This window comes from Gossypium hirsutum, chromosome D08, assembly GCF_007990345.1.
Source record: "Gossypium hirsutum isolate 1008001.06 chromosome D08, Gossypium_hirsutum_v2.1, whole genome shotgun sequence".
In the NCBI taxonomy this organism is placed as follows: Eukaryota; Viridiplantae; Streptophyta; class Magnoliopsida; order Malvales; family Malvaceae; genus Gossypium; species Gossypium hirsutum.
Genome location: NC_053444.1, coordinates 65048008 through 65061896, shown reverse-complemented (window position 1 = coordinate 65061896; position 13889 = coordinate 65048008). Strand labels below are relative to the sequence as shown.

The 13889-nt window shown below is 35.1% G+C and overlaps 2 protein-coding genes across 3 annotated transcripts; one reads left to right on the top strand and one right to left on the bottom strand.

The window, feature by feature from the left end:
- Positions 1-417: 417 nt before the first annotated feature.
- On the bottom strand, positions 418-2001 carry LOC107899123 (transcription factor bHLH94). Of its 2 annotated transcripts, none has more exons than XM_016824744.2 (3): positions 1312-2001; positions 802-1227; positions 418-708 (listed from the first exon to the last, which is right to left on the bottom strand). In XM_016824744.2, the coding sequence occupies exons 1-3, from the start codon at positions 1774-1776 to the stop codon at positions 604-606; spliced, it is 996 nt and encodes a 331-aa protein (XP_016680233.1). In that variant the 5' UTR covers positions 1777-2001; the 3' UTR covers positions 418-603. The 2 variants fall into 2 exon arrangements, with proteins under 2 accessions (XP_016680233.1, XP_016680234.1); XM_016824745.2 differs by having other exon boundaries at positions 418-721; positions 1312-1998.
- A 4954-nt stretch (positions 2002-6955) lies between these two features.
- Positions 6956-8047, top strand: LOC107898381 (uncharacterized). Its single transcript, XM_041098852.1, has 3 exons — positions 6956-7102; positions 7263-7487; positions 7840-8047. The coding sequence occupies exons 1-3, from the start codon at positions 7062-7064 to the stop codon at positions 7970-7972; spliced, it is 399 nt and encodes a 132-aa protein (XP_040954786.1). The 5' UTR covers positions 6956-7061; the 3' UTR covers positions 7973-8047.
- The last annotated feature ends 5842 nt before the right edge of the window (positions 8048-13889 follow it).

Genomic DNA, 13889 nt, shown 5'->3' with positions numbered 1-13889 from the left:
GGCAAGAAATGTGAGGCTATCATTTGTCACTATGCTATTGGTCTTAGATACCATGTCAGTGCCACATATCAACACATTTTAACCATGTTAATCAAGTACCTATAAAAAGATATCAAGTTGGCTTAAAGTTTTCAAATTTAGGCACCAATTAGATTCAAAAAAAAAAACCAAATAGGTATAAATTACCAAAATTCTTCTATATTTATTTTGAAATCTTTTTAACTTGTTTCTATAGTGAAAAATAAAAAATATATATACCGAATTTGTTTTCATATTTTTATTTTTGAAAAATAACTTTTCCTTTACCAAACTACCTAGGAGCCATATATTCTACTAAATCCCAAAGTTGTATCTACAATTCTTGGGCCTGACATAAATATTTATAAAAGAAATATATCAAAAAGTGAACTCCCAATGTAGAAGATTTAGGGTTTAAATTCAATAACTTAGAAGGGTGAAGTGGCCTAAGACAAAATAAACCAAAACTAAGGATTAAAAAGCAAAAAAAAAACTGAGAAAAGGACCTTCATATAAGAATGTGAAAAAGTAAAGAGAAAGGAAATTACAGTGAGGTGAAATTTAAAGAAAAAAGAAAACTGGGTGTCATGGAAAATTCCTAGTTAACAAAGCATCTTCAATGCTACCTAATAACTGGTTCACTGCTGTTGCTATGTCATCCACTGAAGTCAGCTTACAATCTTCTTCTACCTGCATTTTGAACCTAATTATTTCGCGGTTTCAATTATATCCCTTACATCCGCAACTGCGACAATGTGGTCCGAAATAAGTCTAACAAATTACCTTGACACTGAGAGAATAAAGGACGGTTTGATCAAGAGTTGTGACATTGAGATGGAGGATGCTCAGACGCATATAATTCAACCCGGAAACAACCTTCAAGAGCTGCGCCGGTCGCTTTTTCGATCTTATTCGGAGGTTTACATGTCTTTCCACCATGGTAACTTCGATGTCAGCTATGGCAGATTGAGTTTCAACCGTTGATTGATCATTCATGGAGATCGAATCTTTACGATCACCCTGTTTTGAACTAGTTGAGTACTGTGGAAATGTGAAGAATTCATCGAAAACCGACGAGCAGCTGCGGCGACCACCGTTAGTAAGGCTCGACCTTTCTTTTACCTCTTTTTCGGTACTTAGGCGTTGAAGACGGTGCTCAAGCTCCTTCACAAAATTGATAGCTCCTCCTATAATTGATGCTTGATCACCCTAATCAAAGAAAATACATTATTACTTTGAGATTTGGTGTTTATCGCGATTACGAACATAACGATGGAAAGGGGGGAAAAATACCCTTTGAACATAAGATTCAGGCATTAAAGATCGAAGAACAGAAAGATAATCATTCATTTGCTTTCTTCTATTGCGCTCCACAGCAATGTGAGTCATCCTTTGATTCTCAATCTCTTGTTTGTTTTTTCGAGCTTTGAATCGACGTCTTTTGGGACGAGGTGTTGTTGAAGCATAGAAAGGGTCACCTGAGGATGATAATCCATTAACATTAGCAGCATCCGAGGATGAATTTGGGCAATGATGTTGCAGTTGATGATGATAGGGTACTGGTGCAGCCATTGATGAAGTTGGTGTTGTAGAAACCCAGTAATCTCCATGAACAAAATGATTAATCTCTGGTGTTTGGTTGTCAGGAAAACATCCGAAAGAATCTTTGGATTCTGGTTTTCCCAGGCCAAAATCATGGCTCCAATTGCTGTTGTAACCAAGCAAATCTTGCTGAAAAATTACAGCTTCTAATGCCATTCTTTTAGGGTAAGAACAAGCATTAAAAAACAAGAATAAATAAATAGAAGTTTATTGTTTAAATAGGAAAAGGAGGAGGGGATGAGCTTTGGGGGTGAAGAAGTGAGGCTTTTAAAGGGAGTTGATGAGAAGATGATAAAAATGCATAATTGAACCTGGAATTGCATTGAAAGAGAAAAGGAAAGGGCAGAGGGTACAAAAATATGATTCCCCTTTGAACATTAGTTGGTGGAAAGTCCCCTACGCTTTGGGGGGTCTTTAGGCAACATAATCTCTTGTGCGTCTATTCATTCATTTAACTAAAATTCACCATTTTAATTTATATTATACTTAAAATCTCTACCCTTGAAAAATAATTAAAATTTATTATTTTATCTTTTTATATTTTAATATTTCAATCAAAATTTCGTTTATTTTTTATATAAATTTTTAATAAATATATTTTCTGCATGCACATATAGGTGTGAGTAGTTTAATTAGTTTATACAATTACTTTTAAAATGTGATTAGATTTAATGAATATTTTTACTTAACTCTCGATCAAAATATGTCATATGTTTTTGTATTTTGGTAAATTTTGAATTTTAATGCATGTATTAATTTATTGTTTAAAAATAATAAAATATAGAAATAAATATTAAAACTATACATGAACTTTGATCCAATGTGTAATTTTATATATAAAATTTTGATTTGATTCAATTTTCACAAATCATCGACAACACTACCGAATTAGCATCATTTTACGTTTATACATTACATAAACAAACAATTATATTAATTTAATGTATTCATTTCTTTAAATGTGTACATATGAACCGCAATTTAAGTTTCATGTACATAATTGCACCAAATCAAAGTTCATATATCAAATTTGATATTTATCTCTAAAATACACAAAATATTTTATATGATATTTATAAATAAATTTAAATGAAAATAAAAATAATTAACTATTTTTTATATTTGGGTGAGAAATGAAAAAATTTAAATATTTACAACATAATATTTTTATCACTAAATTAACAATATTTCATTATATTTTAAATATCCTTTATGCTAGTTACACAAAATTAAACCCAAACTCGAGCACCACCAACTTTTAAAATTGAACCAATGCATATCCATAAACACTAAATTTATAAAAGAGGAAAACCCAAGTTTATGTTATTATTTCTTCCTCATTTTAAGGAATGTTTGATGGGTAATTAACTCCAACTTTTGTAGTTTTTCTTTCTTTTGCTTTCTTAACCATTAATCAACATTATTATAGTGGTAGGCTAATTGTTTCCAGTAGGGCATGGGTCCATGTAAATAGGGGCCACAAGCCGGCCAAAGAAGGTGGCGCGTGGAGGTCACGCTTTGAACAGTCTAAACAAAAAGAGTAGAGGGGGAGGTCGTCATTTGGTAATAATATGGTCGCGGACGTACGATTCACATTGATACCAGAGAAAATGAAATCAATAACTCTGACATTGCAGAGATTCTTGCAGTGTTATCAGAAAAATAAAAATAAAATTGAATAAGATGGTTAATTCAGAAAAAATAATCTACTCATTTGGCGTTGTGCGATGTATAATAAGAAGATTTGTTAATTCAGTCTTCTCTTATGTGTTTATATTGTTGATGGAATTGCGATGAGACATACAAGGAGCCTCAGTATCTCACATCTTTTGCTTGTAGATGGCAGCTTTTTCTTTTTCAAGGCAACCTTGGAAAGGTTGGAAGCTATCTGAATTTTGTGGTGCATTATGATCGTAAATGTAGTTTACTCATTTAAATATATTTGTATTCAATTTTATATTGAATTTGCACAATTTAAATATGATTTATATTCTTCCTTATCACGGAAGATTATGGATTGAATTGGATCGGATCTAATATAATATAAATATTAATTTGTTTAAGTTATATTTGATTGAAAATATAGTTCTCAAATTTTATTCAATATATCTGTGTTTATAAATATATAATTGTTAAATTTCAATTTAGTTAGGCTGGTTCAATTCAGAGGCGAAGTTAGAAATTTTTTTTAGGGGCGAATGAAATTTTAATTTCTAATAGTCTATATATTTATAATTTTTAAAGGATTAAATTAAATTTTTATAATTTTAGGGGGCAAAGTGTCGTTTTAACTTTATTAATTTAAAATTTTTAAAGGGCCTAAATAATAATTTTCTATTTTAGCAGGTGTCGGGACCCTGTCAACCCCTACTCTAGATTCGCCTCTAATTTAGTTTATATTTTATCGTTTTCAAACCCTAAATTTAACAAGCCTAGAAAAAGTATTAAAAAAAAACAAGCCTAGTGAATTAGAGAAATTAAATGTAGTGAAATGGGATCGATTGAATATTAACTCGATTGGTATAAATACTATTGTCAATTTAGGAGGACATAAGTTCGAGTGTGCTGAAGCACATTATTCTCCAGCGTATGAGTTAGGAAAATGTTATTAGTAATTCTAGGCATTGTATGAAAAAGAACAAATATAATCAAAATCTATAATAAAATTATTAAAAAAATAATGGAATGATTCCAACCGAAACGACATACAGGTGGATTTGAAACAGTAGGGGAGAAGTTTTCAATGATAAATATTATTATATGATCCCGATAAAGTCCACTTTATTGCATTATTAGTAGTATTGACCAAGACCAACACCATCTCGCTTTATGTCAAATAAAATGATGGTTATGCAGCTGGCTGCCCCCTTTGGGATGACCTCATTTGCCTTGCTAAAAAAGAAAGAATCAAACAGTATATATACACATATGCCCTTGGTTTGTGATTAAATTTTTCTAAGTTATAATCAATCTATATATGAAGTCATGCTACGTAGTAATTGAAATGTTAATGGACTTAAATTTCAATAGAATTTATATAAAATTTGAAGTCTAAATTTCAAAATTTTTATGATGATTAATTAATAAATTATTATATGTACACTGCAAGCGTATTATTATCTTTTATATTTTTAAGATTTAATGCATAATTTATGGAACTTGTGAAATTTTTAATTCACTTAGTACCATATAATAACATTTAATTAAGTCCATGCAAAAATATACTAAATTAGTATATACCTATTTTTAACCATTACCTTTGGACACACATTTATAGAAACCTTTTTAGTCTAAACAAGGTAGCTCATCTTCCAAGTTCTTTTTAATCATTTCCCCCCTTTTGCTCCAATGAATCAAATTGTACAAAGAGAGAGGGAGTTTGTTGACACCATTTTTTAGGATGAAAAATGGGGTTGATTTGGGTTTTGAAAAAAAGAAACGGGAGTCGCCACCAATCCTCTTTTTTTTATGAGGTGCGATTGGATCACCTCGAAGAGGGGTTGTTTTTAATAAACGGTTTGATTTTATTAAAACAACAAGTTTGGTCCACGAAATTCAGAAAAACGGGTTCGGGAGTCGGTTACGCACGAGGAAGGATTAGCACCCTCGATACGCCCAAAATTGGTACCTAGTTGATTACTTAATGTCTTAATGTCAAAAATTGAGAACCTTGAAGAATTTTAAAAATACGACCCTTGTATTAAAACGTTGAAAATTTTCAGGAAAAAGGGGATATTTCACGTTATTCGAGAAAGAGAATCATATCCAGTAAGTTAGGACACAATGTCTCAAATTCCCGATACGCGGATGAAAAATGCTTATTTAAAAGATATTTTATTATCTTGGTTTTAGAAATAAATCAGGCCCAGTAAGTTAGGGCACGATCTTTTCTTAATTCCCGAGATCGTTTAAAAACTTGAGTTTGAAAAGATTCGTGTATTTAGATTTATTATGAAAATCGAAACCCAGTAAGTTAGAGTACGGTCCTTTCGAATCTAAACACGAAATATTTTTAAAACAAATTTTGTTATATCGAGTAAAATAAAACACGAAAATCGTAGTAAAAAATGTGAAAGCAAATTACATTGTTGTTATACGTGGTAAAATCATAATACACATAAAAATAAAAAATAATACGAGCAATAGCAACAATATAAAATAAATAGAAGTCATACCTACAATCATATAAAATAACAATATATATAAACAAATAAATTAAAACATTCATAATGACGAAAATGAAATAAATAAGTAACAAATACAATTAAATATAAAAAGATATATATAGACATAAACTAAAATATGTATATATATAAATTAACAAAATGTATAAAGTATGTTTTAATATATAAAAGAAACGATAAATGTGTATATATAAAATATGTACATATATATGGGTGTATAAAACTATGGAATATGAAAATAATAAAATACATATAAAAGTAAGTACATATATATGTTGAAAAATAAAAGAAAGTATGTATGTACAAATTAAAGTTTAAAAATAATGAAAATATACGTATGTATACGAATAAATACGTTAATTTTGATACATGTTAAAAAAATATATTGAAAATGTATATATATATTTATGTAAATTAAGATATACAAAAATATGTATGTACGTGCATATAAAAATATATATACTTATAAAATAAAAGGATATGTATGTATATAAATTAATAGTAATATGTGTGTATATACGGATTTATAAAAAAAGTATATTTTAAACTATAAAGATTATATATAAATATGTATATATTTAGGAAAATGAAAATATATATATAGATATATAGATATGTACATAAGTTGTAAAATATATAAACTATATAAGTATATATGTTATAAAAACAATGTATGTATATCACAAAAATATATGCATGTATATGTATATATGTGCCGAAAATTTAAATAAAATAAATATAAACAAATAGGTAATAATAATAATAATAATAATAATAGGACTAAATCAAAACGGAAACGAAATCTCAGGGCTGAAATCAAAAATGAAATAGAGTAAAGGATTAAAATGTGAGGCGCGTGAAAAGGGAAGGACTGAAAAGGGAAATATTCCCTAGTCCTAGAGTGCAACGTTTCAGCGCAAAGGACCATACATGGTCAAAGGACCTGATTGAAACAGAAACAAAACTCGCGGCCCAAATAAAAAAAATAAAAGGTTTGATTGCATTTCAACGCAAGATGGAGGGACTAAATGCATAAATTACCCATTAAGGACAAGCATGTGCAAGATTCCCCACTAATGCGCCGTTCATGATTGAAAAAAAAGACAAAAATGTTTTATATTTTTATTCTTTCACTTTTTGAATTTGCTAGAGGAAAAAGGCTCTGCCTTCTTTCAAACCACCATTTTTTTAAACACCCAACACTTGGGTTTCTTAACACCTTGAGTGCCACCACGCCACCAAGACCGACGGCCGACGATGGAAGAAAAACCCCGGCGGCACGGTCACGGCCAACTCCGGTGAGTTTCTCCTCTCCTTATTTCTTTTGTTTTTATTTTCGTAAGTAGAAAGAAATAAAAAGAAATCAAACTAGATGTAAAAACACACAAAAATAAAGAAACGAAAATTACTTCTCCGATTCAAAGTTTATGTTTTTATTGTTCTTGTGTCCGTAAAAAGAGAGGAAGAGCCCCCTTTGCCGGCCATCGACCACCGCACCGGTCGCCGGACGCCGGCGACGACGTCGCCGTTCGCGGTGGCCGGAAAACCAAAAAAAGCTCCTTTTTTCTCCTTTTTGCGAATAGGGTCCAGATCTGGGGTTAGAAAAGCCGAAATCCCGGCGAAAAGGGCCAAAATTGAAAGAGACCTTTCGGTTCTTCCTCTTTCCACCGCCGCCGGAAACAGGTAAACTCCTTTTTACTTTTATTTTTTTATCTTATATATATGTGTGTTGATTGAATGATAATAAAAAAGAGAAAGAAATATTATAGAAAAACCGAAATAGAACGAAAATAAAGAAAACGAAAAAAAAACAAGGTGAATCACCTTCTAAAGCCCCCTTTTTTATTTCTTTCAATTTTTTCAAAAGCCGAATCTTCTCTTTTTTTGTTACAAAAGTCCCCCCTCCTTTTTTTTGTTTCTCTTTTTTTTCCCCCTCCCTGGTCCGATTTTGCTTGTGGCTTTTATAGCCAAAAATACAATATTCTGTTAATGTTTATTGCTCCATTTTTTGTCCTTTTCCTTTGCTTGTTTGCAGGTGCGGCAAAAGGCATGGTGGTGGCAGACAGCATGGGAGAGTGGGAGTGGTGCTGGTGGCAGACAACATGGGAGAATGGGAAGAGGCAAGTGGGAGTCTAGGGTTTTGGGATTGGGCTTGGATGTTGGGCTAGGTTGATTTTAGGTTTTGGGTTTTATTATTTGGGTTATTTTGTTGGTATGGGCCCGGGCAAAAATGGACTTTTACAGCTGCCCCTCTTTGCTCATTTTCGTGTAACGAGAATAGAGCAAAGACATCAAAAGGGCCAATTTTGCCCGGTCTTGCCGAGTCTTGACTTTTTTTGACACTTCTCTTCTTCAGGTAGCCTCATTCCGTCCAATGTGCCTTGTTGCTTCGATCTGATTTGTAGCTTTAATCTTCTTCGCAAGGGAACGAAATTTATGTTTTCAGTCTGTTCCACTGCAACATCAGGGAGATAAGATCTCTGGCTTCAATCTGATGTGATCTACTCTACTGTAACTTCAAAGAGATAAGATCCTTTATTTAATCCGCTCCACTGTAACTTCAGAGAGATAGGATTACTAGCTTCAATCTACTCCGCTGTAATCTCAGAGAGATAAGATCTCTGGCTTCAATCTGCTCTACTGTAACCTCAGGGAGATAAGATCTGAAATTCTTCGGTCTACTCCACTGTAATCTCAGGGAGATAAGACCTGTATAATAAACCTAATTATGCCTAATGATTAGGATGACATGATCAAAATGAAACAAATGCTCCTAACTAGACATATGTGAATAGTGTTTGCATGAATGCAGAATTTTATTTTTCCGAGAATGATCTCGCTTAGGTTGTCATTACTCGAAGTTTACTAAGGCTTTGTGACTGACGTGCTTCAACGCCTTCTCGCTTGACTGACTTTTCTGAAGAAACATTTAGCCAGACTGTCCCCATTGTAAACCTCAAAGTTATATCCACTGGGACGCCCAAATTTGTACCATCATTCTCTCACAGTAATCTAAGGGTAGAAATATGTGGCTTTTCCTCTGTCCTCTTTTATCACAATTCGGGGATATAGGATCTGAACCGTTCTGGTTTCCTACACCATTCTCAAGGTGTCGTACCAAAGTCTTATGCGCAAGTGAAGGCTCTCTTCTCCGAGGTAACCTCTTCCTATTGCCTGATGATCATTGCTTGCTTGTTCATTTAAGCTTTGTAACACGACAGCTTGTCATTTTGTTCAATCAATGTTTAGACAACAAAATCTGAAAGGATATTCTTTAACTTAGACTCTTCCTTCTTAGATATTTCACCCTTTAAACTTGGTATTTTCTAAACAATAGTCATGTTTCAGGTCCCTATATTATTTAGAAATTTTCCAGAGTAATGTGCAAAACTTCTTTCCTGAAAGTTTTATTAGTTTGTTAATCATTATTCCTATGCAACATATTTGCAAAAAGATCATAACAATGGATAAGAATAAAGCTAGTTCTGATCATAACTCGAATAAAACATCAAAGATGGCGAAAGAAGGTTAACAAAGAAGTGGATTGAGAATGTGCGTTTTCACAAAAAGAAAGGAAGAAAGAAAGAAAATAAAAGAATGTATTTTCAAGAATACACATAAGAACTAGGTGCCCCAGTTATCGCAGCTTGAGTTTCTCTGTACAAACTTTCCGAAGACCCTTCTGAGTTTGACATGTGTTCAGGAGATCTGCAATACTCTGTCCATGTTCCAAGACGTTGCATATCCTTTCTTATTGGTTCAAGTAAAGCAAGATAATCATATGCCCCCGATCAAAATTTGATCCGCTCAAATCCTGATGTTCCAATCCTGCCCAGTACTTGAGTCGCCTTTTCCGGGTTTTCGACTCAAGCCCTCTTTGGTCTCAAAGTGCCCTTTACGGGTTTTCACCTTAGCCTCTCCAAAGTTTTGTTTTTTTTTTAGGAAGCAAAGCGCCCTTCACGGGTTTTCACTTTGGTTCCCCTTTCTTTCAAGTGAAGTATTTCTTGACGGAGTCTGCGTTTACAGGATTTGGTAAACTTTTGCCATCCATCTCGCATAGGATCAAAGCTCCACCAGAAAAGGCCTTCTTTACAACATAAGGGCCTTCCCAATTTGGCATCCATTTTCCTCTAAAATCTTTTTGCATAGGAAGAATCTTTTTTAGTACCAAGTCCCCTTCACAAAATTCTCGGGGCGAACCTTTTTATTATAGGCTCGCATCATTCGTTTCTGGTACATTTGCCCATGGTGAATAGCTCTTAGCCTCTTTTCCTCTATTAGGTTCAACTGATCGTACCGAGATTGGATCCAATCGGCTTTATCCAACTGTAACTCAGATAACACCCGTAGAGAAGGGATTTCAACTTCAATGGGTAATACTGCCTCCATTCCATAAACCAGAGAAAAAGGCGTTGCCCCAGTAGAAGTTCTAACAGATATTCGATAGGCAAGGAGAGCAAATGATAATTTCTCATGCCAATCCTTGTAGGTTTCAGTCATTTTCCCCACAATCCTTTTAATGTTTTTATTGGCCGCCTCCACTGCACCATTCATTTTGGGACGATAAGGCGATGAGTTATGATGCTTAATTTTAAATTTGCTACAAACTTCAGCTATTGTGCTATTATTCAAGTTCATCGCATTGTCGGATATGATCCTCTCAGGCATTCCATATCGACAAATGATTTCCTTCTTCAAGAATTTGCTGACTACTGCTTTCGTGACATTTGCATATGAAGCAGCCTCCACCCACTTGGTAAAGTAATCAATTACTACGAAGATGAAGCGATGCCCATTAGAAGCCTTTGGTGATATTGGCCCAATAACATCCATACCCCACATGGAAAACGGCCAAGGAGAGGTCATGACGTGAAGAGGTGAAGGAGGCGCGTGTATTTTGTCTCCGTAAATTTGGCATTTGTGGCACTTCCTGGCATGATCAATACAATCTCTTTCCATGGTGGGCCAATAGTACCCAAATCTCATGATCTGTCTGGCCATCGTGAAACCACTGGCGTGCGTCCCACAAATACCCTCATGGACTTCTTCCAAAATTTTCTTGGCTTCCACAGCATCCACACATCTTAACAGTACTTGATCCTTCCTTTTTTTATATAACACTTCTCCATCTAAGACATATTCAATGGCTATCTTTCTCAGAGTTCTTTTGTCATTCTCTGTCGCTTGATCAGGGTATTCCCGATTCTTCACATATTGTAGGATACTCTGATACCAAGGACAATCATCTTTTCCCTCCTCCTCAATATTGCAGCAATTAGCCGGGGTCTCAAAGATACTCATCTGAAGAGGCCTCATTGCCTCAAGTCTATTCACCTGAATCATCGAAGCTAGAGTAGCTAATGCATCAGCCATTTGGTTTTCCTCCCGTGGGAGGTAATAGAAGGTGATATCGTCAAACTCCTCAGCCAATTCAAGAACTAGTTTTCTATAACCGATTAGCTTAGGATCTCTAGTCTCCCACTCCCCTTTGAGTTGGTATATCACCAACGCTGAATCCCCGTATACTCTCAGTACTTTAATGTTCCGTTCAATGGCTGCACGAATGCCCATAATACATGCTTCATATTCTGCCATGTTATTTGTACAATCGAAGTCCAACTTGCTAGCAACAGGATAATGATCTCCACTTGGGGATACCAAAACTGCCCCAACTCCATTACCCGTAGCATTTGAAGCTCCATCAAAATTTAACTTCCATACGTGATCCATTTGAGGATTTTCTTCAGTATTCGCCACATGCATCAAGTCCTCGTTTGGAAAATCGAAATTCAAAGATTCATAGTCCTCCAAGGCTCTACTAGCTAGGAAATCGGCTATTGCACTTCCCTTTATGGCCTTCTGACTGACATATACTATATCAAATTCTGAGAGCAAGATCTGCCATCTAGCCATTCTCCCGTTCAAAGCAGTCGATTCCATCATATACTTTAAAGGATCTAACTTTGAAATCAGCCAAGTCGTGTGATACAACATATACTGCCTCAGTCGTCGGGTTGCCCAGATTAGAGCACAACACAACTTCTCAATTGATGAGTACCTCATTTCGCAATCGGTAAATTTCTTACTGAGATAGTATATTGCCCTTTCTTTCTTTCCCGTCTCATCATGTTGGCCCAATACACATCCCATGGAATTCTCTAACACTGTTAGATACAATATCAATGGCCTATCTGGACTTGGAGGTGATAAGACTGGAGTATTAGCCAAGTACTGCTTTATCTTATCGAAAGCCCTCTGACACTCTTCATCCCATTCACCCGGATTATGTTTCTTTAAGAGCCGGAATACTGGATCACATTTCTCTGTCAGTTGTGAGATGAACCGAGCAATGTAATTCAGCCTCCCTAGGAAGCCTCGAACCTCCTTCTGAGTGCGCGGGGGAGGTAAATCTCGTATTGCCTTTACTTTGTCTAGGTCAACCTCGATCCCCTTTTTGCTAACTATGAAGCCTAATAACTTCCCTGATCTGGCTCCAAACGTGCATTTGGCCGGGTTAAGCTTGAGCTGAAATTTCTTTAATCTCAAAAATAACCTTTTCAAGACCTGAACATGCTCTTCTTCCGTTCTAGACTTCGCGATCATATCGTCAACATAGACTTCGATCTCCTTGTGCATCATGTCGTGAAACAAAGTCACCATAGCTCTTTGATATGTTGCTCCCGCATTCTTCAATCCGAAGGGCATTACCTTGTAACAGAATGTTCCCCATAAGGTAATGAATGTGGTTTTCCTCATGTCCCCAGGATGCATCTTTATTTGATTGTATCCAGAGAAACCATCCATGAAAGAAAACAATGAATAGCCCGCCGTGTTATCTACCAAAGTATCAATGTGAGGCAGTGGAAAGTTGTCCTTTGGACTAGCCTTGTTCAAATCCCTATAATCCACACACATTCGTACCTTTCCATCTTTTTTGGGAACAGGGACGATGTTGGCTACCCAATCCGAATACTTGACTTCTTGTAAGAATCCAGCGTCGAATTGTCTTTTGACTTCTTTTCTTATTTTCAACACAATGTCAGGTCTCATTCTCCTGAGCTTCTGTTGAACGGGTTTACAATCCTCCTTTATGGGCAGACGATGCACCACAATGTTAGTACTTAGCCCAGGCATATCTTGGTACGACCACGCGAAAACATCTTTGAACTCTCGGAGCAAATTAATGAGGTCTTGCCTTGTCTTTGCGGTGATTTCAGTTCCAATTTTCACCTCCTTTCCATCCTCTAGGCTCACTATTTCTAATGATTCCCTATGAGGTAGGATATGCTTATCCTCTTGTTCCACCATTCTTAACAAGTCTGGAGATGCATCATAATCTTCGTCATTTTCAAAGTCGTGGGATCCCTCTAAACACACTTCTTGCTCAAAATAGGCTCCGCGTTTGAGGCAGCGTCACTCATGTCATTGATATCTGAAGACCTATGAGGGCATATCAAAGAATATACCAAGAATATATAAATTTATGAATATGTTTGTGCAAAAGAATTACAAATGAAAGAATATTTGTAAGACAATCAATCAAATGGAAAATAAAAGGAAAAAAAAGTGACTGATCGAGATGAACGTAGACACGATCATTAAAAAATAAAATACAAAAATCATATCGAAAAAAAAATGGAGCATCTGATATAAACTAGGATTCTTCACAGTATCTTCCATAGGAATCCCAAGCCTCCCTTGTCTAAACATTTTCCAACATTCTTCCCATGCCGCTACCGGACACTCCACATTCAGAATGAATAAATCCTCCCGACACAAAAGATGCAGATATGTGGGGAAAGGTTAAAGGCTCACACTTAGCTTATGTCCATTCAAACGCGCCCTTCTTTTCTCTTGTCTCTTCTCTACTTCTTTTTTTCTGCTTCATGTCTGGCTTGTACCCTAACCAATCTATCAACTTTTCCTTCCATTGTGCTAATCCCCCTGAAGATTTTATTTTCCCGGTACCTCTCCTACCCTCGCAATCCCTCTCAGTGTCCTGGATATGTACTAATCTATCTCGCATCCCAATCTCCCAGTCTAGTGTCATGATTCAAAAGGGATGCTATTCTATTTCCTGCCTTC